The following is a 27,799-nucleotide window of genomic DNA, read 5'->3' on the forward strand; positions in this document are numbered from 1 at the left end:
CGAAAGCTTATGCTCAAATAAATTGGTTAGTCTCTAAGGTGCCACAAGTACTCCTTTTCTTTTTGTTTTTCACTTGTGAGTCCTGGAAATCATATCATGACATCCAGGCCTCAGCCCATCAGTGGGGATACCTAATTGCCAGCATTGAAAAGGCACATAAGATCCTGTTCTGTTCCACTCCTCTTGTGTTTCTTTCCCCATCTCCCCCTTCCTCCTATCCTATCTCAATTTTTCATCAAATCCTGAAATCAACTGCATTGCATCAGCACAGTGGGATGAGATGACCACAATTCTGTCCTGTTTAAGGAGAAAAGACCCAACCAGATTATGCCCCACGGTCCAAGCAACAGGTGCCCTGATTGGCCTGCCAGCCAAAGCATCCATTCGTGACTCACCAGCCTTCCAGTGTTCCAAAGACATCAACAAAAGCCATATTTCCCTCACCCTTTCTATCCCATCTCTCCTCCACCTTGTGTCTGTGTGTTTGTTAGAAACAGGAGGCATTTTACCCAACAGGACTGAAAGTGAAATTAACCCTTTCCTTTTCATCAAAGTAAGTTTGTTCTCCAAATAGAAGAAACTGATATTTTGCCTCCAAATGGAGAGAAACTTTAAAGGTTTAAGTTAATTTTACATACTACTCTATTTCATTTTCAATATAAGTACTTGCTTTAATTTATTGTTCTTCCATCTGTTTCAGCTTTAGAATGAATGCTTTTGGGTGTTTGCTAAGGAACTGAGTAAAACCAAGGCCTCCGTAGAATAAAACTCCAAACCTAAGTATCTATGTTTTAATGTTGGATTGTGAAAGAGTTTATAACATTGCTAACTTTTTTTACCTTTGAAATCAATACAACAGAACTCACAGTGATGTCAATGGTGGCACGGCTTCAAAATGAATAGCAGGATATGGCCCTTTGACATAAAAGATTAAAAATCAAAGGATTTATGTTAAGATGGGGTAGGAAAGGTAAAATCATTGTTGTAAAATATTCCACAATCAATTGGCTTCACACTCCGCTTGTCATCGGTCTGATGCATAGCCCATTGAACCAAAGACACCATGATGAGGTGTCAACCCCATGCAAGGCCTGAATAGAGAGAAGGCCTAATTAACCTTGTGACAGGCTGCAGCTGGGGGAGAGTCAGCATTGAAAAGGTCTAATTGATGATGAAAACCAGCTGGGCAAGGGGGCAGGCTAAACTGCTATAAAACCAGGAAGGAGAAAGTAAGGAGGGTTGTAGTTAGAGAAGGTTGACAGTCACCTTTTGGGCTTAGAGAGGGAAAGGAGGAAACTGGGGGTGAATTGAAGCCCTGGGATCCAGGCCTTGAGGGAAGGGCATATCCAGAGAAGGGTGGAAAAGGAGCATGATAGGGATGAAGTAGAGGAAGTATCCCAGAGAAACAGCAGCAAGGTTTTGGACAGTGCAGAATTTGGCTGCTGGTTGTAGGGTCCCTGGGCTGGAAACTGGTGTAATGGGCAGGCCTGGGTTCCCCTACCAGCCACTGGGGAAGTGGCACAGAGTGGGCAGTGGAGCAGAAGACAGCCTAGGATAGTCATCCAATGGGACTTGGATCTCCCAGGAGAGGAGGATTATAGTGATCTGACCAGAGAGCCAAGCCATGAAAAAGGAATACCCTGAGCAATAAAGAGGGAGTAATCTGATGAGGGAGAGGGAAAGAGAAAGAGAGACACCCTGGGGTGTGAAACTAAAGGAGGTGGTGTCAAAGAAGGCATGAGCTAATCCCCAGATGGGCCACAAGGAGGCACCACAGCAGTGAGCAGCAAACCCTGTGATGAATGTGGGCATAATAAGCATCCCTGAGACAAGTGGAGTGAGAAACTATGCATGTCGGTCACCTCTGAGATGAGGGGAGTGTGAGGGATAGTGCATAACAGTCACCACTGATACAAGGGAAAAGTGAGGGGCCACAGCAGCTGTAGAAGAAGTAAAGGGACTATGGAGCTGCTGCATATGGAGGCCTTTTTTGGAGAAGGCCAGTATACCCTCCTGAAATGGATGCAGAGTTTTTGCTCCTGTTTAAAGGGAATGAAAAGCAATAATGGGGCTCCAGGCACTGCTTCTGCAGAACCAGCAGAGACAGGGGGAGGCCCAGTTATAACTGCAGGGGTATTTAATGAAGCTAGCAGAAAAGCGGAAATCTTTATTTAAGATCCTATGGGGAAAAGTGAGCCAGGGCTGAAGAGGCTGGGAACAGAAAAAATGCTCAGAGGCCTGGTCAAGAGTGTGTATTACACTGCAGGCAGTGGGGACAGTTGAAAAGGAAATGTCCCTGTGTGTATCAGGACAAGGAGTCTTGCCTGGAAAGGAGGGATGCAGAAAAGCCCCAAAGAGTGCCATCTCCTGAAGGAGTAGGAAAAGGAGGGATCTGTTTTGTCTGTGGGAAATGGGAGCAAGTGCAGAGGCACTGTCTTCACACAAAGAGAAACTAGCAGGAAAAGAGCAAACGATCGAGAAAGGAATGGAAGGATGAGCCAGAGGCCCATAGAAAGTGCACAACGGTAGTCGAGAGGACCTAGAGGGTGAGGAGAGATTGGAGGGAAGAAAGAATCTGCCAAAGATAAAGTTAAAGGATACAAGGACAAACACGGAGAGTAACCAGAATGCAGTGGGAACTCAGACCCCGGGAGAAAGAGAGCTGAGGGAGTCTGCAGAGCCAGGGCAAAAGCTACAAGAGAGGCTGGCAGCTGCAGAGTAAGCCTTGCAAGTGGCTTCGCAAGATTTAGAATTCCAGAGGGAAAAGTTTCAGGACACCATGGAGGAGAAGGGTAGATTGCTCCTTATGGTGGGCAATCTGGAGCAGAAGCAAGGTAACTAGCTCCAACAACTCCAAGGGGAAAGGCATCCATACCCCCCAGGGTTACAGACTGGAGTGGGAGGGTATGTGATGGGTATCTGCCCCACACAAGGCCTGAGTAGAGAGAAAGGACCAATTAACCCTGTGACAGGCTGCACCTGGGAGAGAGTCAGGGCTGATTGATGAAGCCCAGCTGGGCAAGGGGCAGGCTAAGCTGCTATAAAGTATACAGTAAAGTAGATTCAAAGTAGAGCGTAAGAGGGAGGCTGCAGTAGAGAAAGCAGATAGTCACTTTCTGGGCTTAGAGAAGGAAAGGAGGAACCTGGGGGAGAATAGAAGCTCTGAGATCTGGGCCCTGAGGAAAGGGCACAAACCCAAAGGAGACTGACAGAAGCAAAGTGGGAAGCAGCCCAGGGAAAGAGCAGCAAGGTTTTGGACAGTGCCGACCTTGGCCACTGGTTGTAGGATCCCTGCCTGGAACCGAGACTAGTGGGCAAGCCCGGGTTCCCTCCTAGCCACTGGGGAAGTAGCACAGACAGGGCAGTGGAGCAGAAGATGGCCTAGGACAGCCATCATGGAACTTTGATACCCCAGAAGAGGAGGACTATAGTGACCTGGGCGAAGGGCCAAGCCAGGAAGAGGGGGCACCTGGAGTGGTGAAAAGGGAGTAACCTGACTGCAGAGGGCAAGTGCGAGTGATACCATGGGGAGAGAAACCAAAGGAGAGGGCATCAGACTGGTCATGAGATAATCCGCAGAAGGAAGTGCCACAGCGGTGAGTTGTGAACACTGTGACAGACACCCATTACACTGAATGGGCTTGGGAGCAGGTCCCAGAAAGTGCATTAGTGATATTGAGCAACATCCCATGAGGTAAGTGAATATCATTATTATCTCCATTTTACACATGGGGTAAGTGTGAAACACTGAGAAGTTAAAAGGTCTGTGACAGAGATGGAATTAGAAAGCAGGTCTCTTGCCTGCTGTGCCTTTGGAGTGGAGAAATATAGCTCCTTTTTTTCCTCACGAATAGCTGATTTCCCAAACTGTACCATGGAGAAAGACCTCTTTCAGCATACCTAAATCTCTGAAACTGCAGACATTTAGTCCATACAGGTGTATGAAGACCAAGAACATCATCTACCAGTGGATAGCATTTCAGTGCCTCTGCGACAGAGCTGTTTACTTTTGCTAACTAATTTGGCATTCCCCTCCACTTCCCTGGCGCCTTTGGTACTCCTGAAAATGAAAACTGAACGATCCCTGAAACCCTCTTCCCCAAAAGTTCTTCTTCCTGTTTCCCCACACTTACTTCATCTCCCACCACTTCTTCATCCATTCACCTTTTGGAATGTCACCTCTAAATACCATCCATCGCCACTTCTCTAGCATGTAAGTAAAAGGCATTGTTCCAACAATAGTGAGGGCTTGTTTGAGTAGGAAGTTGATATCCGTTTCTGAAAAAAGAGCACAATGTAACTGTTAAGGTGATGATGAATACATGACCAGGCTACTAATGTTGCTTCCTTCACCATACATAGCTAATGAGTACATCTGCTTAGAAAATTTTAGTGAAACACAAACACACAAACCCAAAGAAACCCAGGAAGATATTGTTATGCAAATTTGGACTTTTTTTCCTCTTTTTGCTCCAATTCTACTTTCTAAACATTCATAATCCCTGTGGCTTTTGTTGCAACATTATTTTGTTGTATTTATTTAGTTGAGATGGCCCTGGGCTCAAGAGTTTGGATCCAAATCCTAATCTGCATTTCCCCAAATTTTGGAGGATTTTGGATTGAGGGATTTGATTTAGGCTCATCTTCATCATGTAATAATCAACTGGACAAGCCAGACAAATTTAGCTGTGAAGAAGAAGTTGGACAAAGAGCCCTTTACATTTTGATATAGATTTGCATAGCTTTATGCAAACAAAGTACAAGGATCACCACTAATCTTACTGTGCTGTGAAGATTTCCTCAATAATTATTCAATTCTGAAGTTAGTGAAGAACTACCAGTTTACTTCTAAATTCTTGCAGTAGCATCAAATGAGTGGTGCATTACAAATAAGTGCTTCCCGGTTCATGAAGTCATTTTGGAAATGAACATACTGTGATATGTAACTGAGCTGTAATTCTCAAAAGCATCTAAGTCACTCACTCGTCTTACAGACTTACTCATCCTCTGCTACAAAATATGGCATGAATACATTTTTATTAGTTACCGTTGTCTTCCTGAAAAGTAGATTCTAGAAGGTCAAGTGATTTCAAATGTTTTGGAGTAGCTGCAGACAGTGACATGATTTCTCCTACTGCTTCATGAAATCCTTCGTTAGCGCCACTTCTCAGCAGGAAAGAGAGGTTGGAATATGCCATATCATACTCTATATGCCCCATCTCATGATGTGCTGTCAAGAAGTCATCCATACTCACTTTAGTGCACATCTTGATCCTGCATTCCAATGCAAAGCATTTAAAATTAAATAAAGATACTGGCAGAGGTATACCATTTGCTTGGTACTGGATGCTGTAGTTGTGGCTGCAAAACACCTTAAATAACTCACTTACTAACCCCCTGGTGTATTTCATGTTTATCGTTTTCTAAAACATTCGCCTTTTGGTCTGTTCTATGTTTGATCCCTGCCTAAAGGTGATTTTGGGGGAAAGTTTTAAGTAAAATTCCTTTGGCTATTATTGAACTCTGCAGAGGTAAAATGAATGTTGCCAGGCATTTTGTATGCAGCCATTTTTTACTACGCTGAAAGCTGGCACATTAACAGTGCTTATTAAGGAGAATCTCTGCCAAGTTTACATAATTGGTTGAATAATTAATACAGTAAGAAATTAACAAATATTGGCGACTGCATATAGAACTCTTTTTAGCCTGAGTATTTATAAATGTACAGATGCACGTTGAACATATTCATTTTTTGTCAATATGCATTATTAACACTTCTGCTGCTACATGGAGATTTACGGCTTTATTGCACCCTTATGACTAGCTGGACTGTGCAAACTGCATACAGCCCAGAGTAAGGTGTGGTGCAGAGTTAGATCAACACTGAGGGAGCTCCAGGAGGGTTTGTGCCTTAGAGGAAAGGTAGCTTATCTCTGAAGTTAAAGGACATGGCCAAGTCACAGAAAGTTGGTTTTAGAACCAAAATCTTTACACCCAGGTTTCCTTTCTCTGCTAAGCCTCTGTATAATCCATTTGAACACAGCGCCTTCCAAGCAAATTAATTACCCTTTCTGTGTCTCTATTCCCTGCTGTGGATGGTACTTTGTACCCACCTACGGCAGCAGTTTTCTATCTCTTGATCTCAGAACACTTTATAGAGACGCATAAGCACCATTTGCCACAATTTACAGTTGGGGTAGCTAAGACACGATTTGCCCGGGGGCCATTATGATATGTGAATAAGACATAGGGCGTAACAGGCAAGAGACCTGCTTTCTAATTGCCTCTCTGCCAGACTCTGTCATTTCACTCTGGTGTTTGTTACCCCATGTGTGAAATGGAGATGTTGATTTCTGCTCACCTCATGTGGGTGTTGAGGCCTCACTATGTAATGTTTATGAAGTGGCAGTTAAGGACAAAGTACATACAGCACATAGTGACATACATGTGCTAAATTATGAAAGCATGTGATGAGCTGAATATATCATGAATCTTGGATCACCTCCCCTGGACTCTGCTCACTAATCCATCTCACCCAAAGCTACTCCTGACATTTCACACCTTCATACAACTGCTATTTCATAAAACCCCACCAGACAAATTGTTCTTTCCCCTCAAATGTGCCTTCCCTTCACTGTCACCAAATTACATTGGTAGATGGTCCAGGACTGGAAATTTTCACACCTAGATCAATGACTGATATCTGGTGACCCACCACTGGTCCAATTCTCTCCTTGCAGGCTATTGGTAACTACCATTGATTTCAAGGGAAGATGCAACCTGCTCCAATGGGTCTCATTATAGATAAATCCACATTCTCGCTGAATATGAAGCAGATACATGGGGAACAAATTTTCACTGATTTGCATCCCACGTGGTCCCCGTGAAGTTAATAGGCTAAGCACTGTCCTTTTTTGATAATTGTGTTAAAGTCCCACAACACAGTTGTTCTATCACTAACTTATATGAACACACTCCTCTGTTTAACAGAAGAGAGTAGCCCATTGATTTTACAGAAAAATGTTACAAAATCCAGTTTAGATTCCCCTAACCACCCTAAATCCCCCTGCCAAAAATATTAGAGAAGTAAGCAAAAGATAAAATTAAAATAGCAGTTTTCCCTGGTGCACTTGACTAGATATCAAAGAATCATAGAAATGTAAGGCTGGAAGGGACCTCAAGAGTTCATCCGGTCTAGCTCCCTGTGCTGAGGCAGGACCAAGTATACCTAGATCATCCCTGACAAGTGTTTGTCTAATCTCGTTTTAGAAACCTCCAGTGACTGGGATTCCACAACCTCCCTGGGTAACCTATGCTAGTACTTAACCACACTTACAGTTAGAAAGTTTTTTCCTCTTATCTAACCTAAATCCCTCTTGCTACAAACTAAGCCAGTTACTACTTGTCCTCCCCTCATTGGACATGGAGAACTAGAGATCACTGCCCTCTTCATAGCAACCTTTTACATCTTTGAAGAGAAATGTGAAGATTCTATGAGTACCCATAGGAAAGAATTACAATTGTTACAGTACCTATAATCCTTTTTTCCCATATCCCAAGCTGTCGGATGGCAAACAACCTTTCTGCCATCGTTAGGCTCTGTAATCATAGAGTTGTTCCAGAAGCCTTCAGTCATTTCATAGAGGCCAACAGAGATGAAAAAATCCTCAGCAGCCTTAAATATTTTTGTTGCATCCCAATTCTGAAACAAACAATGATATTCACTGATAATATTAGCCAATCATTCTATAGCTAGATATTTCTCACAGTCCAGTAGAACAGATTCTCGTCTGAAAAGTGATTCTGAAAAACAGCATCACAGTCCCCATACTTATTGTATCTCAGTGACTTCAAACCAAAGTCTTACAGTTTGCAAGTAAGTTGGTAGCTTACTGCCAGCCCTGAAAACTCATTACAGGAGCTGAGTCAAGCTGACTTATGGATCACCATCAATAATCAGGTTTCCGCAGTCAAAGCTAGCCTATTGATAATGTATGAACCAGAACAGAAAAGCATTAACAGGAGTGAAAAGCAGTAAAATCTTAGTTCTGTCAGTAATGTACACAGATATAGGGTCCGATTCTCCCCTCTCAGTGGTGTAAGTCTGGAGTAACTTGTTGAAGGCAGTGGAGTGGCAGTGTTGTAAAACCAGTGTGAAAGGGAAATTGGATCTGTAACTCAGAATACAAACAGACAGCAGAGCTGAGTAAAAATGGGTTCAATTTTAGTCATTTATCTGATCATAACTGTACTTGAAAGTTAGTTTAAAAACCTTCATTTGAATTTCATTCTGCAATTTTACTTATTCTAAATAGGGGGAGCTCTTTATTGGCCTATGAGTATGGCAGCCATAAAGTCAGAGGCTTTAAAATTAGGGGAGTAGGATAGTCCAGTGAGGGTGTTAGCCTGAGACACAGATGCTCTGGATTCAATTCCCTTCTCTGCTATAGACATCCTGGGTGACATTGGGCAAGTCACTTAAGGCTTGTCTACATGGGGGTGGGTGTGTGTGTGGAAAGCTCACAGGAGCTGGCGTGCACTAGCTCTTCCACACTAATTTCCAGTGTGGATACTCTTACTACGTTCTAAGAGTGCCTTTGTGCACATTAGCTTAATGCACTTTGCAAGTGTACTAAGCTAAGCCAGAGGGCACTCTTAGGCCATGTCTACACAACAAAGTTAAGTCGACATATTTATGTAAGTCGACATCGAGCCTCCAAATTAAGCAAATCGATCTTGCATGTTCACACCACCCTCATTGTGTTGGTGCAGTGCGTCCTCACTAGCAGTGTGCAGTAAGAGTGTCCACTTGGGGAGTTAGTGAAGACTTGTAAATTCACAACTTCACAATTTACTGCACACTAGGCTTCACTGTGTAGATAAGCCCCTAGTCTCCCTGTGCCTAAATTCCCCACCTGTAAAATGCGGATAACAGAACTTCCCTACCTTACCAGGAGTGTCGTAAGAATAAATCCATTAAAGATTGGGTTCAGGTACTCTGGCAATGGGACCATATTAGTGGAGCTTCTTATCCAAGAAGTGGGTATATTTAGGATAAATAGTTAAATGTTAAATACTAAGCTCTCCTGATTGTAGATTTGCCTGAATTTCATTCATTTTACAAAAACAAACATTTGACTAAACATCACAGAACATTATTATTGTTACGCCTCGAGGCCCCAACCAGGTTCAGGGCCTTATTGTGCTAGGCACTGTATAACACATAAAAGACAGTCACTGTCCTTACACCTTACAATCTAAAGATGCAAGACTGGCAGAGCTGGGAAAAAGGATACAACATACAAGCAGATTGATCAGGGCAATTGTCTTGTTAGTGCAATGATTTCTTGGGTGGGATTTTATTTACTGGGATTTTTATACACAAAACATGGAACAGATGCAGAAGCGGGAAAGGGAGTTGGAACTGAGACTAGACAGTGGAAGAGGATGGGGAGAGGGGGACAGAGGGAGGGGAATAGAATAGTGAGGGAGAGGGGAACAGATGGGAAGTGAATGGATAAACACAGGGGAAGAGTAAAGGAAACAATAAAAGGGAGTGTAGGAAATAATTCTGTGCCTGAAGCATGACTATACCTAAGACCAGCCCTGGTTTCCAGGGGGATGGCTGAAGTATTCTATTTAATAAACTACCTAAAAACATCATTTAAAGAACCATGAGAATAGCAGCAAAACCATATTTGCAGCTTGACATCTCACTTGAAGTCTTACCTTTTTAACCATTTCAGAAGTTACATCAATGTTTGGTTTGTCTGGATAGGGGACTGTCAAGGCATACAAATTAGTCCAAAATCTACCCCACATGTCACCTTCAACAGAGAAGGGAAAGTTACAAATTAATTAAATAGTATACTATCTACCATGCTCAAAGTCATCACCAGATTGTTGGGTTTGTATCATAACAGGTGTAAGGATTTTCACACATGTAAGCTAGGACCTGATGCAAAGCCCATTGGAATTAATGGGAGTCCTTACATTAATGTTAATGGGCTTTGCATCAGGCACGTTATTATTTATTATTATTATGTTAGCTCCTAGGAACCCCAGTCATGGATCAAGGCCTCATTGTACTAGATGCTGTACAAAGACAGAACACAATGGTCCCTGTTCCAAGAGCTTAAAATCTAAGTGTGAGACAACAGATGGATAGACATAGACAGGATATATTTAATATAATGATACCACAAGTAGAAAATTTTAGAAAATATATATATATATAAAAAAGTTTTATTTGCCATACCAAAATTATTTCAACCTCAAAGGTGCTAATTTCTTCAATGAAAAACACCATCATTCCCTGAGATAAACTACCTCTTACCATACAGCTTCAGGACCATTTCAAATTGAAACAACTGAGCATCCACTGCATTTCTATGTGTAATACTACAATTGATTATTTTCATTAACTGACATTCACATATGGCTAAATGTATACATTACATTAATGCAACATAGAAGTGGCACAGTTAAAATAAGAATGTCACGGTTAAGGTCAAGATTTTCAAAAAATGTGCCTAAAATCTTCTCCCTAAATAAGAATTTAGTAGTTTAGCTTTAGATACCCATTTCTGAGAATCTTGACCTAATTTCCTTTAATGACGTTAAATTGGCTACATTACATCGTGCCATTTTGGGGAGGCAATATGGTCTAATGGAAAGGGCACTGGATTGGAAGATAGGGGACCTGGGTTCTATTCCTACCTCTGCCTCTCACCAGCTGTATGAGCTTTGGAAAATTGCTTCAACTCTCTATGCCTCTGTTTCCCCTCCCACTCTTTCTCTGTCTTGTCTTTCTAGACTATAACCTCTGCAGGGCAGGCACTGTCTCTTTCACTGTGTGTTTGCACAGCACCTACTGGAATGGGACCCAAAATTATATCAAGAATCTGGATTCACGTGCAGTTTAATGTCTTAATATTTATGTCTTAAATGGCACTGTCCTGCTCCCACAGCAGTAAGTGTCTACGAAATCAAGCTTCTATAATACAGATGTTTTTTCATACCGAGTAAATGAGCAGGAAGACATCCTGTTGAACTGATGCGGTCTGAGCCATAGACATTCTCCAGCCTGTACCTCACATAAGCATGTAGCTCCCGATATAAAGGTTTTATCTAAAAAAACGGGGATAGATCACAGAGCCATTAATTTGTCTAAGCCACCATCTAGAAATGCAGAGCCTCTAAGATTCAACCAACTGGATATTGTTTATTGTATTATCATGCACCTGTCCAATGTTCTAGATGTATGTACACATTGTCATGTGGATACATTCTGAAATTTGCAATCCACTTGTTGTTGTTTGTCATCTTGTCCCACAATATTGATATCAGGCAATTCAAGAATGAATTTTGTGACTTTTACGGGGTCCGTTGTAAAGACCATCCTGACCTCATTGTGGTACTGGGGTGTTCCCAGAGGAAATGGCTGGCTAACAGGACCCTGGCAACCATATTCCCACCATTAAGTTGCATATGAGAGCTTGGAGACAAAATGCTACTGCAATCCAGCTTCCCCTCAGTAAGGCCCTAATAGCACTGCACAGGTGTAAGGGAGGGAGGCATGTCTATCCCTAAGCCATGGAATAGCTATGGAGCCATTCAATGGATGTCACTACAGTCCCCTGGCAGAATGCTCTCCTGTGAGGTTTCACACAGCCCCCACACAGGAGAAGGATGTAAGAAGCTGCATAGCATGTAGTCACACCCCTCATTCTCCTACCTCCTGCTCACTGCTGTACCTTTTGCAGTAAAAATGCACTGGTTCCACAGCAAAGGGTACCTTCTATGGTTGTGATGGAGGAAGCTAAATTTTCCCCTAAAAGACTAGATAAATATATAGGCTTTGTAACAAATTCAGGCCCTGTTGGAGCAAGGGGAGAAGGGAATTCCAGAAAAGAGTCCAGGTTCATATGAAACCTGCAAGTTCCATTTGAGCTTGCCCCAGGTTTGCTTTGAAGTCTTAAGTTCGTGAGAATGTGAAACTCCAGGTAAAACTGAAAGGACTGTGAGAGCAATAAATGGTATGAACAAAACCCCTGATTATGGTTTGTGGAGCCTACATTACCCAAGGCCAGTGGGCTAGGCAGAGTTGTACTATTTCCCCATGGTACAGCTGTTTAAGTCACAAAACTTTCACAAATTACAAACCAGTGTAGAAATGACAAAATGAAACTTCAGAACAGTGGTTAAGAAAACTTCCACAACTTGACACTGAATCACTACCTGCTCAAATGTCGTTTCCACATCTTCAATCAGCTGATTACGGCTGTAGGCATATTCTGGGGAATTATCTACTTCATAATTTCCTCTCCAGTAATCTCCATAGTCAGAATACTCTGCAAAACAAAAGCATGATCTTACTGAGACCAGAGTCCAGCCTGAAATTTAAACAATCTCTCCCTGTAAGGGAAGAGATGAAGTTACTAGTATTGGAACTGAAGGCATGAGTGTGTCCTCTGAGATGGTGGGAGGGAGGAAGCCACCCCATGGAAAAGCTCTGTTCCACTGCAGTTTAAGATAGCCCAAGTCTCCAGGGACAGCAGAAACAGAAATTGCAGGAACTGTTTGAAGGACTGTTTGTGATTCATACTCATCAGAGAGGAAGAATAAAGAGACGGATTAGGCTAGAGTTCTTCATTAGATTAGGTGTCAAGGGAGAACAAAGACATGGGTTCAGTTTCAGTGACAATGAAATCTCACAAATCAGTCTCATATAACATATGCAGGACAGGCTGCCTCCAAACTAGACGTAGGAAAAAAGCCCTTTCTAGTTTTGAATCTACCTCAAGAGTACAACTACAGGGGCAAGCTCAGATCCTGGGATTCAAATTCAACATCCCCTCCATGAAATTTGATTGGGGAGGGGATGCTTCATGTTTAAAGCCCACTGTCTAGGCCCTCTCTATTACTGAGGGAGCTGGTAACAAGGCCTCTAGTTAAAGTTGCCTTGACACTTTCCATTACAACCCTCCCTTTTCAATTGCTTGTAACTTTGACAAACATTTACCATTTGGACTTAAATTTTCCATGCTTGGGCACTGCCTCTACTTAGATTTTTTTGAGGAAGGATAAAATACAGGAAAGTAGACAGGTAGAGGTCTGGTTGTGTGGGGAGAGAGATGAGTGGAATTGGAAATGTTTCAGAAAAGGGCAACAACAATGATTAGGAGTATGGAACAGCTTCCGTATGAGGAGGGATTAATAAGACTGGGACTTTTCAGCTTGGAAAAGAGACGACTAAGGGGGAATATGATAGAGGTATATTAAAATCGTGACTGGTGTGGTGAAAGTAAATAAGGAAGTGTTGTTTACTTCTTGTCATAACACAAGAATTAGGGGCACCAAATGAAATTAATAGGCAGCAGGTTTATAACAAACAAAAGGAAGTATTTCTTCACACAATGCACAGTCATCCTGTGGAATTCTTTGCCAGAGGATGTTGTGAAGGCCAAGACTATAACAGGGTTCAAAAAAGAACTCAATAAGTTCATGAAGGATAGGTCCATCAATGGCTGTTAACTAAGATGGGCAAGGATGGTGTTCCTAGCCTCTGTTTGCCAGAAGCTGGGAATGGGCAACAGGGGATGGATCACTTGATGATTACCTGTTCTGTTCATTCCCTCTGGGGCACCTGGCACTGGCCACTGTTGGAAGACAGGATACTGGGCTAGATGGACCTTTGGCCTGACCCAGTATGGCTGTTCTTATGTTCATATGATGTAGCTACACCTTGCTAGGTATTATTTATATGCTATGGTATGATCTATCATAGAAGCTCTCAGGATAAAAACAACCCATCCAGGCTGCTGTTTCTTGAGAGGATGATCCTCTCTGATTGGTGGTAAGAAGATCTCTGAAAAGCATCACACTGCATAATCTTTTGTGCCTTAAATTAAAAATTCCTTCAACTGCTCAGATAATAGCTGCATCTGCACCTCACCTAGGCGAATTACTGGCTTCACTTTAGGTAGTGAAAGATACTGTGGTGTTATGGGAGTGAGATAAAATGCCAACAAAGACAGACCTCTTCGTTATGGTGTAAGACTGGTGAAATGTATCTGGTCGGATCACTGGCCTGATTCTCCGCTGCCTTGTACAGTTAGTCACATAGGAACATGGGTTGTCAGACTGCACAGGACCTCCTGGGTCATCGAATCCAGTCCCTGCTACTGCAGGCAACCCCATCATATAATCCCATTCATAAAATGATCCAGATCCATCTTAAAATCTAGTTAAGTTGTTTGCCCCTACTACTCCTTTTGGGAGGCTGTTCCAGAACCTCACTCCTCCGATGGTTAGAAACCTTTTTCTAATTTCCCGCCTAAATTTATTCATAGTCAGTTTATACCTACTTGTTCTTGTGCCAACATTGTCATTTAACTTAAACAGCTTTTCAACCCTCCCAGGTGTTTACTGCCCTGCTGTATTTTTAGACAGAAATCCTATCCTCCCCTCAGCCTTTGTTTTTCCAGGCTAAACAAACCAAGCTTTTTTAGTCGCCCCTCATGAGTTGGCTCTCTGCCCCAAGACAGATCCAGAAGGAACTTCACTAGTAACTGTCCTTCAGCCTGATAGCTCTCCTTTCAGTACAACTTGTTGTCTCCCCTTTAGCCAGTTCCTAGTTATTTCATCAAAAATACCAGATTAGTCTGACATGATCTACCTTTGGTAAACCCATGTTGCATTTTATCCCTTTTTCTGTTTACCTCCATTATCTAGTTTCCCTGATTTGAGAGCATTAAGCTCTGGTTTTTGCTACCACTTCAGAGGTGGTAATTTCCATTTTTGTACACTCATTCCTATTGGCCATCCTCCCATTGTTCTACTTTATCTTCCTTATGGAAAACTGAGCTGAGAGTTGTTGGGCCACACCTAGATTAGCCTTAGCCTCTACCCCATCCTCAAAGCATAGTGGCCTCACTTCTTTTCTTGTTCTTTTATTTATATGGTTAAAGAACTTTTTACTAATTGTTTTAATTTCCTTGGCATGGTCTAACTCAGCTTGGCTTTTTGGCAGTTCTCTCTCTATCCTTACACTTTCTGACCTCCGAGACATAGCTTTCTTTGCTGATCAATCCCATCTTCCATTCTTTGTAGGCTCTCTAATTACCATGAATATCCTTTCTGAGGTTGTTATTCATCTCATTAGGTCCACAGCCCTTTGTTACTAGTTATTTCCCCTTGCTTGGGTTGCAAATTCCACATCGTTTTTGCACCTCTGACTTAAAGAAATTCCAAGCCGCCTCCACTTCTAAGTCCCTGAGCTCTTCTGTGCAGTTGACTTCACTACCTAGCTCCAGTAATTTCTCAAAGCGCGCCCTTTTGAAATCAAAAACCTTAGGGTATGTCTATACTACAGAGACTATACCAGCATAGGTATTTCACCGTAGCTATGCCAGCATGGCTCCCTGGTGTAGACACAGCCTACACTGACACAAGGGTTTTTTCTGTTGGTGTAAGGCAGAACCACCCTGAATGATGGGAACTATGTCAACTGAAGCATTCTTCCATTGACACAGCTGTGTCTACACTGTGGGGTTAGGTTGGCGTAGCTACATTGGTCAGGGGTGTGGATTTTTCACAGGACGTATCTATGTTAACCAACTTTTAAGTTTAGACCAGGACTTTGCAGATTACACATGTATAAAGAGAGTTCAAAGTGCGTGCACAAGGCTACCCACCAGTGTGTGGAAGATCCTGGCTTTGTTTGGACACAAATGACTGCACAAGGTATGAAGGGCTATGGAGAATCAGGCCTTCTGTGTTTCTGAAGGACAAAATAATTGCAATTGTAACTTACTATTAAGTCTTGCAGCCTCATTTTCCAACTCAACATAACGTTCATATAACGGTCTCATCTTCTTGCCAACTTCAGCTCTCCAGCCTTGCCATGCCCATAGTCTCTCAGAGTAATCAGTGCTGCTAGCCATAATAGCATCTAGCCCTGTCGTCATTTAAAAAAAAGAACCAGAGCCATAAATACAAGATGAATTCTTTAAGTACTTGTCATTCTACATTAAAAAACCAACAGGAAAACCGGGAAGAATGAAAACAGCAGAATACACATTTTGGGTAAAACCAGTCATGCTGTAGCTGAACGTTTTGGTTTATTGAAGGAAATGTTTTATTTGTTTCCATTTCAGCTTTTTTGCCCTGAGATATGGGGCCAGTTAGTGATTCAGGTAAAACAAGTGTGACCCTATAATTTCACTGAAGTTAGTGCAGTTTTCTGTACTTACACCAATGTAACAGAAATCAGAATCTGGCTTGAAGTCCGCCAATAGAACTTCTATCTCTTTTGATAGAATTTGATAAAACTCCTCCAGTATGGCAGAACCCCCAAGTGATGTAAAGTTAGCACAGGCTACTCTGCAACATTAGAAGCCACAGCCAAGTTTTGGCCACACAAACCTACATCATTTGAAACGGGGCATGTAATTTTGAGCAAACCAGATGGAGGACCATGAACTCTGCAACTCATGCTATTTCACTAAATTATTTTCATGTGTGAAAAGTCACAGCAAAATTGTACTGGGAGATAAAAACCACACCACCAACAACATAAGCTTTATAAAATAAGAGCATTTGGAGAACAGAGATCTATTAAACCTAAATTTTGATCTTTCACAATTAAAAACCTCCTCTCTGCTCTGTTTGACTCTTCTTGAAACCTGTTAATGTAAAGGACACAGGATAGACATTGTCTATACTGTACCTGGCTCCAGCGGCAAGCAGTTAAATGGATCATCAGGTTTACACACAGTCCCAGTGCTGTAGATGGTGCTCATTGTACTTAAAATAGTTTTCAGCTGCAATTTAAATACAAAAAAGCCCATTAAAAAGAAAACAATAAATACAAAATGATAAATATTTCATAACTGTTAGTCCTTAAAATCTCAGTACAGCAGCCTATCCCTATCAGCAAGGCAGTTTAGCATGTGCTTAAGCACTGTACTTGAGTAAAAATGAATTTAAGCATTTGCTTAAATGCTTTGCTAAGTTGGAGCCTACTTGGACAAGACAGATAATGTAATATCTTTTGAGTGGATACTAAGTGACTCCACAAAACCCTTCAGATACATCATCATCATAAAGATTAACAATGCATTTTATGTATATGGCACTCATGCCAAGGGTTTCTAGGTAAGTATACAGTACATATGTTTTAATGGAGGGGAAAGGTCCCTTTTCCAGATACAGACAGGTTGATTGTTGTATTTTTTAATGATACATAAGGTAGCTTATGTGAATCTGTTTACTGTGGCTTTACACAGAATTTAATGTTTATGTCTTGCTTCAGCTGAAGGCCAAATGCATCTCAAAATATTCAGCTCCATCTCAGCCTCTACAGTTGTGCTACAGAGAATTCTCTTTTCACTTATCTATAGTTAACGTCTTTCTTTCTCAACTATCCTCAACTTTTCCAGTGCCAAGTAAAGCATATTCCCTCATTGAGGACTATATACTGCCCCTTCACGGTCACTCACAAGGATTGCTGTGAGAGGAATCCACAGCTTCTTCTGCTTTCGATCCTCTAGGGCATGTTAAGCTTCTGGAGCCTCAGCAGATTGCAGCACTGTTTCCCCCTTGTCCTGTTTAGCACAATTCCTGGTCACCAACCCTTAGTCTGTTACCCCTTCTCAGAAACCCAGCTCCTTATCCCACGTGCCCTTGCCCTCCAGAAACAGCACTGACCTGCAAGATACCCCAGTTACTCAAACACACCCTCTCTCAGAACTCCATCCCAAAGTGTGAAGCTTCTGGCTACAGTTTAACTCTTTCAGGGGCACACAGCAGTTGTGAAGCAATCAACACACACACACACAAACTTTGCATGGAGTCTAACACCTTAATACTCTTTTATACTTAATCATGTAAAGCAGAGGAGAATACAGATCACACAAAACAGTTAACCCTAAAGGCATACCCCTTCCTATAACACCCTTCCCTTGCGAGTCCTTAGGGACCATCTGATTCCAAGAAGGCAGGCAGGGTGACCTCTGCCTCCTGAAGGCTGTTACATGATTGGTAGTCTCTCCCTCCTGGAGCCCCTTACCTAACTTCTGTGACCTTCCTCTTTCATGCCCCATGCTTCCTTTTCCTGTCTCTTGAACCTGCCTGTGGATTTCTTATTTAAACTCCTCCCAGTCACTTGATTGACTTTGTTCTCCTCCTGGTAGCTTTCCACTGCTACTTTATCACACACCTCATCAGAGGAGTCAGCTAAACTGGTTTCCTAAGGCTGCCACTCATCCATTGTCCCAGATGATTGCATCTGAATAGGATCACTGAGCCTTAGGCCTGGTCTACACTACAAAGTTAGGTCATCATAAGTCACCCTGTATTGACCTATATGTGTATGTGTCTCAGATTTGTCTCCAGCCAACTTAAGTGCCCCACTACGGCAACACAGTAAAACCACCTCACCGAATGGCATAAAATCATGGTTCACCTGCTGAGGTCAACACAGGATGAGTGCAGACACTGTATGACCCATGTCAACGTTAACAGTCCTCCACCAGCTGTTTCATAATGCCCAACTCCCTCTAACAGTGATCACTCTGGACACAATTGTAAACTCCACTGCCTAAAGGTCACAGATACTGGAGGACTTCCCCCCTTTGAAATCTCCACCATATTTTTGAAATCTCTTTACCTCATTGCCACCTGTAGTGAGCACACCTAGCCGTTCTCCCTTGGTAAGCACCTTCTATTATTTCTGTCTGCTACAGGCCCTGTCAGCAATAGTGGATCCACGTACATATAGGCACAAATGATATCGCAGTTTTTCATAATACAACTTCATAATATCAACCAGAATTCATAAGCTGTACAGACATAGCCCCAATTCACAAACCTGCTCGCTTTTATATTTTGTACCAGAGCTATTCTGAGCTATCCAAGAGGAAAAAAAAATGTTTGAGCAATTTCTGTAAGCATGAAAAATGATTGTGTGTGTGTGGGGGGGGGTCACAATCAGAAAATTTAAAAATACACAAATGGAGTTCTGTCAAACAGTACAGAAAGTCGCCTTTGAGCTGAGAACCAGCATGAACAATTTCAGCCCAGTGAGTCTTCCTTCTGGAAAGCTATAAGTGCCTAAAAATAGAGGATAAAGATGGAAATGCCTGATCACTCACAACCACAATGCTGCCACTGCAACACTACAATTATACAAAATATTTGCCTGAACCATTTGGAATTGCTCACAGACAATCTGCCTGTCTCTGAACACAGGAATTGCCAGACTGGATCAGACCCAAGGTCCAACCTGTCTCTGACAGTGGCCAACACTAGATGCCTCAGAGGAACGTGTAAGAACCCCGCAGTAGACGGATGTAGGATAATCTGCCTCCACATCAGATCTCATCTTGATCTCCAGTAGCTAGAGACTGGCTTAAGCCCTGAAGCACAAAGTTCAATATCCCTTCGGATATGTGCATAGTCATTAGGCATAACTCTGGATAGTCTTGATAGCCATATAAATGCCCAGTCCCATTTTGAATCTTCCTAGATTTTTGGCTTCAACCACTTTGTGGTAATTACACATCTGAACAATTATTTCCTTGTCTTAGTTGTAAATTTGCCACCTTTGAATTTCATTGAATGCATTCTTGTCATTTGTGTTTCTACTTATTCCCCAAGATCCTGACCCTACAAAGCACATAAGTGTGTATATAATTTTTCTTATGTGAGCAGTCCCATTGACTATGCTATACAGACACATGCGTGTTGCTTAATTGTATGTAACATATTGTGTATTCAATGAGTTCATGTAATGATCTAAACTTGTAGATATTTAATGCACAATATAAACTAGCAATAAATTAAATGTGCACATATGTAATATTAGCTAATAAAAGACATATCGTTCACAACAAGACTACACTGTTGGGATTTAATATGTTGCTAGGATAAACAAAGACTAGGAATAATATTATAACCACTGCCAGAGACCTTTTGAAATGTATTTCAACTCTTGGGACAGCCTACATACGTTTAGCAACTTACTTCACTGTATTTTTCCTCGGATAGCGCTGATGTTCCTTTGTCCTGAAGAGACTGAAGTTGGAGTTTGACAATAGGATCCATAATTTTATCTATTGCATACTTGCTGGCATTGTTGGATGCTTCATCATAGAATGCAGACCATTTGGCTCCTGCTTCATTCTAAAACAGATTAATTAAAGTCTGAATTACTCATTTGTAAGAAATCCAGCAAGATAATAGGTTTTAGGGGAGAAAACATTCCTTGCATGAAGAATTAGTTTTGTGGATTTTGCTAGTTCTCTCATTAGCTTTGGAAATATTTCTACTATAAAATGAAAATAACTAGAACATTTTGGATTCAATTTATTCTCAAATGTAGAGCTTTTCAAATTATTTGTATTTGGAAAAATAGTAATCAAGTAGCCAATACCCTCTCCCCAAAACAAACAAACCAGTTTTAATGGATTCAGAACCATCAAGCTGTGCACATAGCTGGTTTATGTAACCATACATACTTATTACCGCTTCCCTCATCCTCCTTCCCTCCTGTATTTGTTGCATGTGGGTGTTGCATGCTGTCTTAACTTAGACCAGGGGTGGGCAAACTTTTTGGCCTGAGGGCCACATCTTGGTATGGAAACTGTATGGAGGGCTGGCTGGGGCAGGGGATTGGGGCACAAGGGGGGGATGAGGGCTCCGGCTTGGGGTACAGACTCTGGGGTGGGGCTGGGGATGAGGGGTTTGGGGTGCAGGAGGGGGCTTCAGGCTGGGATCAAAGAATTTGGAGGGCGATCAGGGCTGGGACAGGCGGTTGGGAAAGGATGGTGCAGGATCCAGGCAGCCCTTACATGAAGTGGCTCCTGGAAACAGCGGCCCGTCCTCCCTCTGCCTCCCACATGGAGGAGGGGCCACATTGCGCTGCCCCATCCACAGGCATCACCCCCGCAGCTCCCATTGGCGGTGGTTCCCGGCCAATGGGAGCTGCAGAGACGGCACTTGGGGAGGGGGCAGCATGTAGCTGGCTGCCCCTGCTTTCAGAAGCCACGTGGAGTGGAGCAAGGCAAGCCCCCGTCCCCGCTCCCCAGCTGGAGCACCAAAGCGCGGAAAGCATCGCTCCCAACCCCACTCCCCGGTGGGAGCTCGAGGGCTGGATTAAAAGGTCAGATGGGCCAGATGTGGCCTGTGGGCCGTAGTTTTCCCACCCCTGAGTTAGACTGTAAGCTCTTTGGGGTATGGGGCATTCCTACCTATGCATTTAAATAGTCCATAGCTCAAGAATCATGATCCTGACTGAGTCCTTTGAGTGCTGCTACAATAGAAGTAATAAATCATAACTGCCATGTCACTGCTAGTAATTATGTGATTACACAAATATTTAATCTTCACAAAGTTATAATAATTCATTCTTACTGATTGGACGTGGAAGACCACACACTCCCAAATGCAGTTTAAGATCCTAAACTGTACATGGAGAATATGAACCCACAACATGCAGTTGCTTGCACCAACTCTGTGTGTCTATACTCTACAAGACAAGCTGGCTCACAGATGCAGTGCAACCCTTAGCACTTAACATTATTTGGATTTCGGCAGTCACTAGAAGAGCCATTTTTCATTTCCATCTTTTGTTATGGACAATGAGCACATGCAGGTTTGGTTTGGAATCTTAGGACACTTCTAATCTCCCTTCTGTATGTTTCATGACGTTTAAGGGCCATTGTACTTACGGTTATCATAGCTCCTTGCTAATGACTCATCAGAAGATAATTACCACCCAGCATGCAGACATTCAGAACTATGTATGAATATGTTGGCAATGTCTTTTTTTTCTTTATTCTTTGGGAATGAGCAAAAATGGGGATCATTTTCTTTTTAACACCTCAGTCCTGGTGTTTGATACCCAACCAGAGTAAAATTTATTAGTATGCAAATGTATTTTTTACATTATTTGATCCCAGTGGGGATGACCAAGCAAGTTGGGGATCAGGCGGAGAAGGGGCATTTTCTGCCCAATGAGAAGAGCCAGCTGGGGGAAGTTGGGTTGCCAGCCGGTACCTCTCCATGAGACGGGCTGGTTGAGTGCATAGGCTGTCCCCACCCATTTGGAGAACTGGTTGAGGAGTGGGCGAAAGGTTGTGTGATTATGGATGGGTGACCCCATTCTATAAAAAAAGTGGGTTTGAGTAAGCCACTGAGGGCACCTTTCGTTAACTCTGTCCCTTTAGCAGATGGGGCCATACCACTGTCACTGGTGGCATCACAATAGTGCATGCACGAGGGACAACTAGAGGCACCATCCCTGAGCACCATCATACTTGTGTTCATTACTGGTATCACACTGAGCCACCATCTTATCCTATTGCTTAAAGCTGCTAAATGGAGCTTCAATTTTATGTGTTTCAGAATGTCACAGATCCACGATTAGCCAGGAGGATTTCATCCTGCAATCAGGGACTATATTTTAATTAAGAAATGTTACACTTAAACCATGTTTTCATTAAGTAGTAAGACTTCACTGGGTGTGGTGATTCTGGGTTATACCTTTATTCAAAATTAGGTCTATTGAGATTACACTGTGTCATCACATGCCATAATGTTTATTTAGAAACTAGTTTGCTTTAAAGTGTAGCTACAAAATTCACCACAATATTTTCCATTGATTTTCAAGATTCCAAGAATAGTAGATGCTTTCGAATATGGCTGCAGCACTGAATCCTCAGTGACCAGTCAGATTACGGTTGAATGCTGTCACAGCATATGATATCTGTCTAGAGGGGCAGGTGATCGTACTGCATAGCTAGAGGCTGAGCAGAGGCTGGATAGTTAGAGACTGGGAGACAGTGAATCTTATTGTGAGATGGGCAAGCACAACTGTCACTGTCCTTCCTGTGGCTATATACTAGCTTCTATTAGTCAGGACATCAGGCCTTGGGAATCTGGAAATCTATGTATTCATTACATTTTCCTCACAGTACAATTCTACCTATTCCACTGGTGATTGCTAAGGATGCTAATCTATCAGAATAGCGACAGTGTTCTGAGGCAGACAATCATTCACCGTGAAATGAGTTAGTGACCTAAATCTAACTCACATAACCCGCCAAATGACCATCAGAAAATTTTCAGTAACTACTAAACTAAAATCCAAAATTGAACCCATCCCTAGTTCCTTATTCATTAGCAATTCCTATATATCTATCTACAGCAATACAATAAAATATAATGTAGTTATAATATTTCTAATATAAAAGCAAGCATTCCGAGTCCGCATTATGTACCCACCATCTTTTCAGCGTTCTCATCTGTGATGTTGGTGTTGTAGTCCCAGGAGGCAAGTGAACTTGCATAAGACAGGTCTTCTGCTCGTACATTGAATTGAGACAAAAAGTTGCTGGCCTCTTGTGTTGTATCCTGTGATGTAGCAACAGCAGCGAGACTGCAAAGAAGCCAAAGATGGACCAACATACTTCCTTTGAGCCAAGATCCACTGATTGAGTTAGGTTCCCTCAAATAAGCTTCCTCATCAGCTTCTGTCTCAACAGCCTTTGCACATAGGTGTGTGCTAGGGGAAAAAGGGAGAATCCAATTTGCTGGATCTTTTATTGTTTTTATCCAGTGAAGGACAAAAATGAAAATAGCTTTAAAAAGGCAAATAAACAGAAGTTAATGGTTAACTTTGGAGAAACATAATTACTAGTAGCATTTTATGGTCTTCTTATAAAAGGCTTTTACTTTTAGTTAATATTTCCCCAGTATGCTGTCCATGATACCGCTGATTATTATCTATAGTCTCACAGTGTCAGAGGAAGTCCAAGATCTGCAAATCCTTTAATAGATTGATGATAATCTACAAAAAGAGTTTGCAAATTCAGTGAGACACAACCTGACCTTATCTCTTAGGAAGAAACAAAGTCAGTGTAGGACTAGTGATCAATGGCTCCATGTCTAGTTGGCAGCCGGTATCAAGTGGAGTGCCCCAAGGGTCGGTCCTGGGGCCAGTTTTGTTCAATATCTTCATAAATGATCTGGAGGATGGTGTGGATTGCACTCTCAGCAAATTTGCGGATGATACTAAACTGGGAGGAGTGGTAGATATGCTGGAGGGGAGGGATAAGATACAGAAGGACCTAGACAAATTGGAGGATTGGGCCAAAAGAAATCTGATGAGGTTCAATAAGGATAAGTGCAGGGTCCTGCACTTAGGATGGAAGAATCCAATGCACCGCTACAGACTAGGGACTGAATGGCTAGGCAGCAGTTCTGCGGAAAAGGACCTAGGGGTGACAGTGGACGAGAAGCTGGATATGAGTCAGCAGTGTTCCCTTGTTGCCAAGAAGGCCAATGGCATTTTGGGATGTATAAGTAGGAGCATTTCCAGCAGATCGAGGGACGTGATCGTTCCCCTCTATTCGACATTGGTGAGGCCTCATCTGGAGTACTGTGTCCAGTTTTGGGCCCCACACTACAAGAAGGATGTGGATAAATTGGAGAGAGTCCAGCGAAGGGCAACAAATATGATTAGGGATCTAGAACACATGAGTTATGAGGAGAGGCTGAGGGAGATGGGATTGCTTAGCCTGCAGAAGAGAAGAATGAGGGGGGATTTGATAGCTGCTTTCAACTACCTGAAAGGGGGTTCCAAAGAGGATGGCTCTAGACTGTTCTCAATGGTAGCAGATGACAGAACGAGGAGTAATGGTCTCAAGTTGCAGTGGGGGAGGTTTAGATTGGATATTAGGAAAAACTTTTTCACTAAGAGGGTGGTGAAACACTGGAATGCGTTACCTAGGGAGGTGGTGGAATCTCCTTCCTTAGAGGTTTTTAAGGTCAGGCTTGACAAAGCCCTGGCTGGGATGATTTAACTGGGAATTGGTCCTGCTTCGAGCAGGGGGTTGGACTAGATGACCTTCAGGGGTCCCTTCCAACCCTGATATTCTATGATTCTATGATAGTGTAATGTTGCTGCTTGGCCTCTTAGGGTATGTCTACACAGCAAAGAACCCCACCCCGCAGCTGGCCCATGCCAGCTGATGCAGGCTCTCGGGGCCCAGACCGTGGGACTGTTTCATTGCTGTGTAGACTTCCGGGCTTGGGCTGAAGATGGGGTTCAAGGACTCTGCTGGGTGGGAAGGTTCCAGAGCTCAGGCTACAGCCCAAGCCTAGACATCTACACAGCAGTGAAACTTCCCTGCAGCCAGAGCCCCTCAAGCCTGAGTCTGCTGGCACAGGCCAGCCATGGGCTTTTCTTTGCTGTGTAGACAGACCTGTAGGCCCAGATCCTCAGGGTTTGCAAGGGAGGAGCCAGGTATTTAGGTGCCTAACTCCTACTGAAATTAATGGGAGTTAAGCACCTAACTTGCTCATGTGCTTTTGAAAATCCCACTAAGTACCTATCTGCATCTTTAGGCACCTAAATATATTTGAAAATCTGGCCCTTAGTCAATGGGACTTACGCTTTTAAGTGACTGAGTCACTTTTGAAAATGATACTTAGGCTCCTAAGTCTCTTAAGCATTGCAATGCCTTCTTTTCTATTTGGGAAGGGCTTAGCACAGTGTGAGCACTACCAGAAACAAAGAAGAAAAAGAATAAGAGTTCATTGTTATTTTATTGTTTATTATTTGTATTAGGTCAGTGCCTAGAGAAAGGCCATTTGTAACGGAATTAAGAAGGATAAACCTGGGACATTCTAAGTGATAATATCTTGGGTTTTCCAAGGTAATTTACCAAGAGGCAGCTCAAGTCTCTTTTAGCTGAGGATCTATGTAATGTGCCACATGCAGAACATTACATATACATTTTGTACCTTGTTCTCAATCTATCAGGTAGAGTTCTGAATTATATCACAAAATGACTTCATTATGAAATCCTTTAAACTTTCTGACTTATTTATAGGATATGAAAAAGTGCACCAGTAAGTGAAAATATTTCATAATGTAGACTATTATTTGCAATGTAGACAGGAATTCCACTTTGCACATTCTACAGTATTTTCACAGAGGGTAAACCTTTATTGTGATATGAATTAGTAGAGGTTTAAACTTGAGCTTTCCCTACATTAGAGAAATTTGGCCTGACAACCACCACATTGTGACCACCCAAGATGCCTGTCCCAGATCTCAGCACCAGCTTCTTCCGCAGCATTGTTATTTACCAACAATTCTCAGGAGAAGGATTCCTATGGCTGTGCTGCCAGCTGTCCAGAGGCAGTTGTGGGGGAATTGGTGACCATCTGGGACAACAAGGAGATCCAGTCATAGCTGAAATCTGTAATTCAGAACACTCAATCTGTCAGCTGGTTCCAAATCCCTTGCTGACCAAGGCATCACTCAGTTCAGCAAGTAATGCAGGAAAATGTTAAGGGCAGGAGTCAGGAAGGGATTCCGCCTTTCAGTGTATTCTGGGAACTTTTTTTCTCTCTTACTCTGAAAATTGAGGGATGGCCATGGCTGGAGATGGGACACTCAGCAGGGTTGGCCAGGGCTTTGAGGTGGCACCGAGCATTCTCTCTCTCAGGTGCTTGGCTGCCTGGTTCTTGCTGACATGCTCAGGGCCTAACTCAGGGGTGGGCAAACATTTTGGCCCGAGGGCCACACCGGAGAATAGAAATTGCATGGCGGGCCATGAATGCTCACAAAATTGGGGTTGGAGTGTGGGACCGGGTGCGGGCTCTGGGGTGGGACTGGGGATGAGGAGTTTGGGGTGTAGGAGGGTGCTCTGAGATGGGACCGAGGGGTTCGGAGGGCGGGAGGGGGATCAGGGCTGGGGCAGGGGTGCGGAAAGGGGTGCAGGTTCTGGCTGGGGGTGAGGGCTCTGGGGTGGGGCTGGGGATGAGAGGTTTAGGGTGCAGGAGGGTGCTCCAGGCTGGGATCAAGGGGTTTGGAGAGCAGGAGGGGGATCAGGGCTGGGGAAGGGGGTTGGGGCATGGGGAGAGGCTCAGGGGGTGCAGGATCTGAGCGGCACTTACCTCAAGCAGTTCCCGAAAGCAGTGGCACATCCCTTCTCTGGCTCCTACGCGGAGGCATGGCCAGGCGGCTCTGCACGCTGCCCCATCCGCAGGCACCACCCCTGCAGCTTCCATTGGAGTGCATAGGAGCCGGAGCAGGGCCATGCCGCAGCTTCCAGGAGCCGCGTGGTGCGGCCCCAACCGGAGCAGGCCTGAGCTGCATGGTGTGGCCCTGACCCAGCGCTCCCCAGCCAGAGCATCGGAGCGGGGTTGAGCTGCTGGTGCTGCCCCCGCCCTGGCTGAAACACTGGAGCGGGGCTGAGCTGCATGGTGCGGCTCATAGGCCGGCTTAAAACAGATCACGGGCCAGATCCAGCCTGCGGGCCTGTCATAAATATAAAGGGAAGGGTAAACCCCTTTAAAATCCCTCCTGGCCAGAGGAAAAATCCTCTCACCTGTAAAGGGTTAAGAAGCTAAAGGTAACCTCGCTGGCACCTGACCAAAATGACCAATGAGGAGACAAGATACTTTCAAAAGCTGGGAGGAGGGAGAGAAACAAAGCGTCTGTCTATATGCTGCTTTTGCCGGGGATAAATCAGGAATGGAGTCTTAGAACTTTTAGTAAGTAATCTAGCTAGGTATGTGTTAGACTATGATTTCTTTAAATGGCTGAGAAAAGAATTGTGCTGAATAGAATGACTCTCTCTGTCTGTGTGTCTTTTTTGTAACTTAAGGTTTTGCCTAGAGGGATTCTCTATGTTTTGAATCTAATTACCCTGTAAGGTATCTACCATCCTGATTTTACAGGGGTGATTCCTTTACTTCTATTTACTTCAATTTCTATTAA

The 27,799-nt window shown here is 43.2% G+C and overlaps 1 protein-coding gene across 4 annotated transcripts in view; it reads right to left on the reverse strand.

Moving 5' to 3' along the window:
- ACE2 (angiotensin converting enzyme 2) overlaps positions 1–27,799 on the reverse strand; it is an 83,891-nt gene that overhangs the window by 15,138 nt on the left and 40,954 nt on the right. For 3 of the 4 annotated variants that reach the window (XM_084620838.1, XM_084620837.1, XM_084620840.1), the window contains 10 exons: positions 23,290–23,569; positions 20,029–20,187; positions 16,733–16,826; positions 15,818–15,961; positions 12,241–12,353; positions 11,022–11,130; positions 9,730–9,827; positions 7,533–7,702; positions 5,048–5,274; positions 4,134–4,278 (listed from right to left, as the gene is read on the reverse strand). In XM_084620838.1, coding sequence (XP_084476964.1) covers positions 4,134–4,278; positions 5,048–5,274; positions 7,533–7,702; positions 9,730–9,827; positions 11,022–11,130; positions 12,241–12,353; positions 15,818–15,961; positions 16,733–16,826; positions 20,029–20,187; positions 23,290–23,569 — 1,539 coding nt within the window. Of the gene's footprint in view, positions 1–4,133; positions 4,279–5,047; positions 5,275–7,532; positions 7,703–9,729; positions 9,828–11,021; positions 11,131–12,240; positions 12,354–15,817; positions 15,962–16,732; positions 16,827–20,028; positions 20,188–23,289; positions 23,570–26,160; positions 26,753–27,799 lie in introns of those variants that run through there. The other variant, XM_084620839.1, reaches the window with a different exon arrangement.

Source organism: Lepidochelys olivacea, assembly GCF_965140295.1.
Source record: "Lepidochelys olivacea isolate rLepOli2 genome assembly, chromosome: 1".
Lineage (NCBI taxonomy): Eukaryota > Metazoa > Chordata > Testudines > Cheloniidae > Lepidochelys > Lepidochelys olivacea.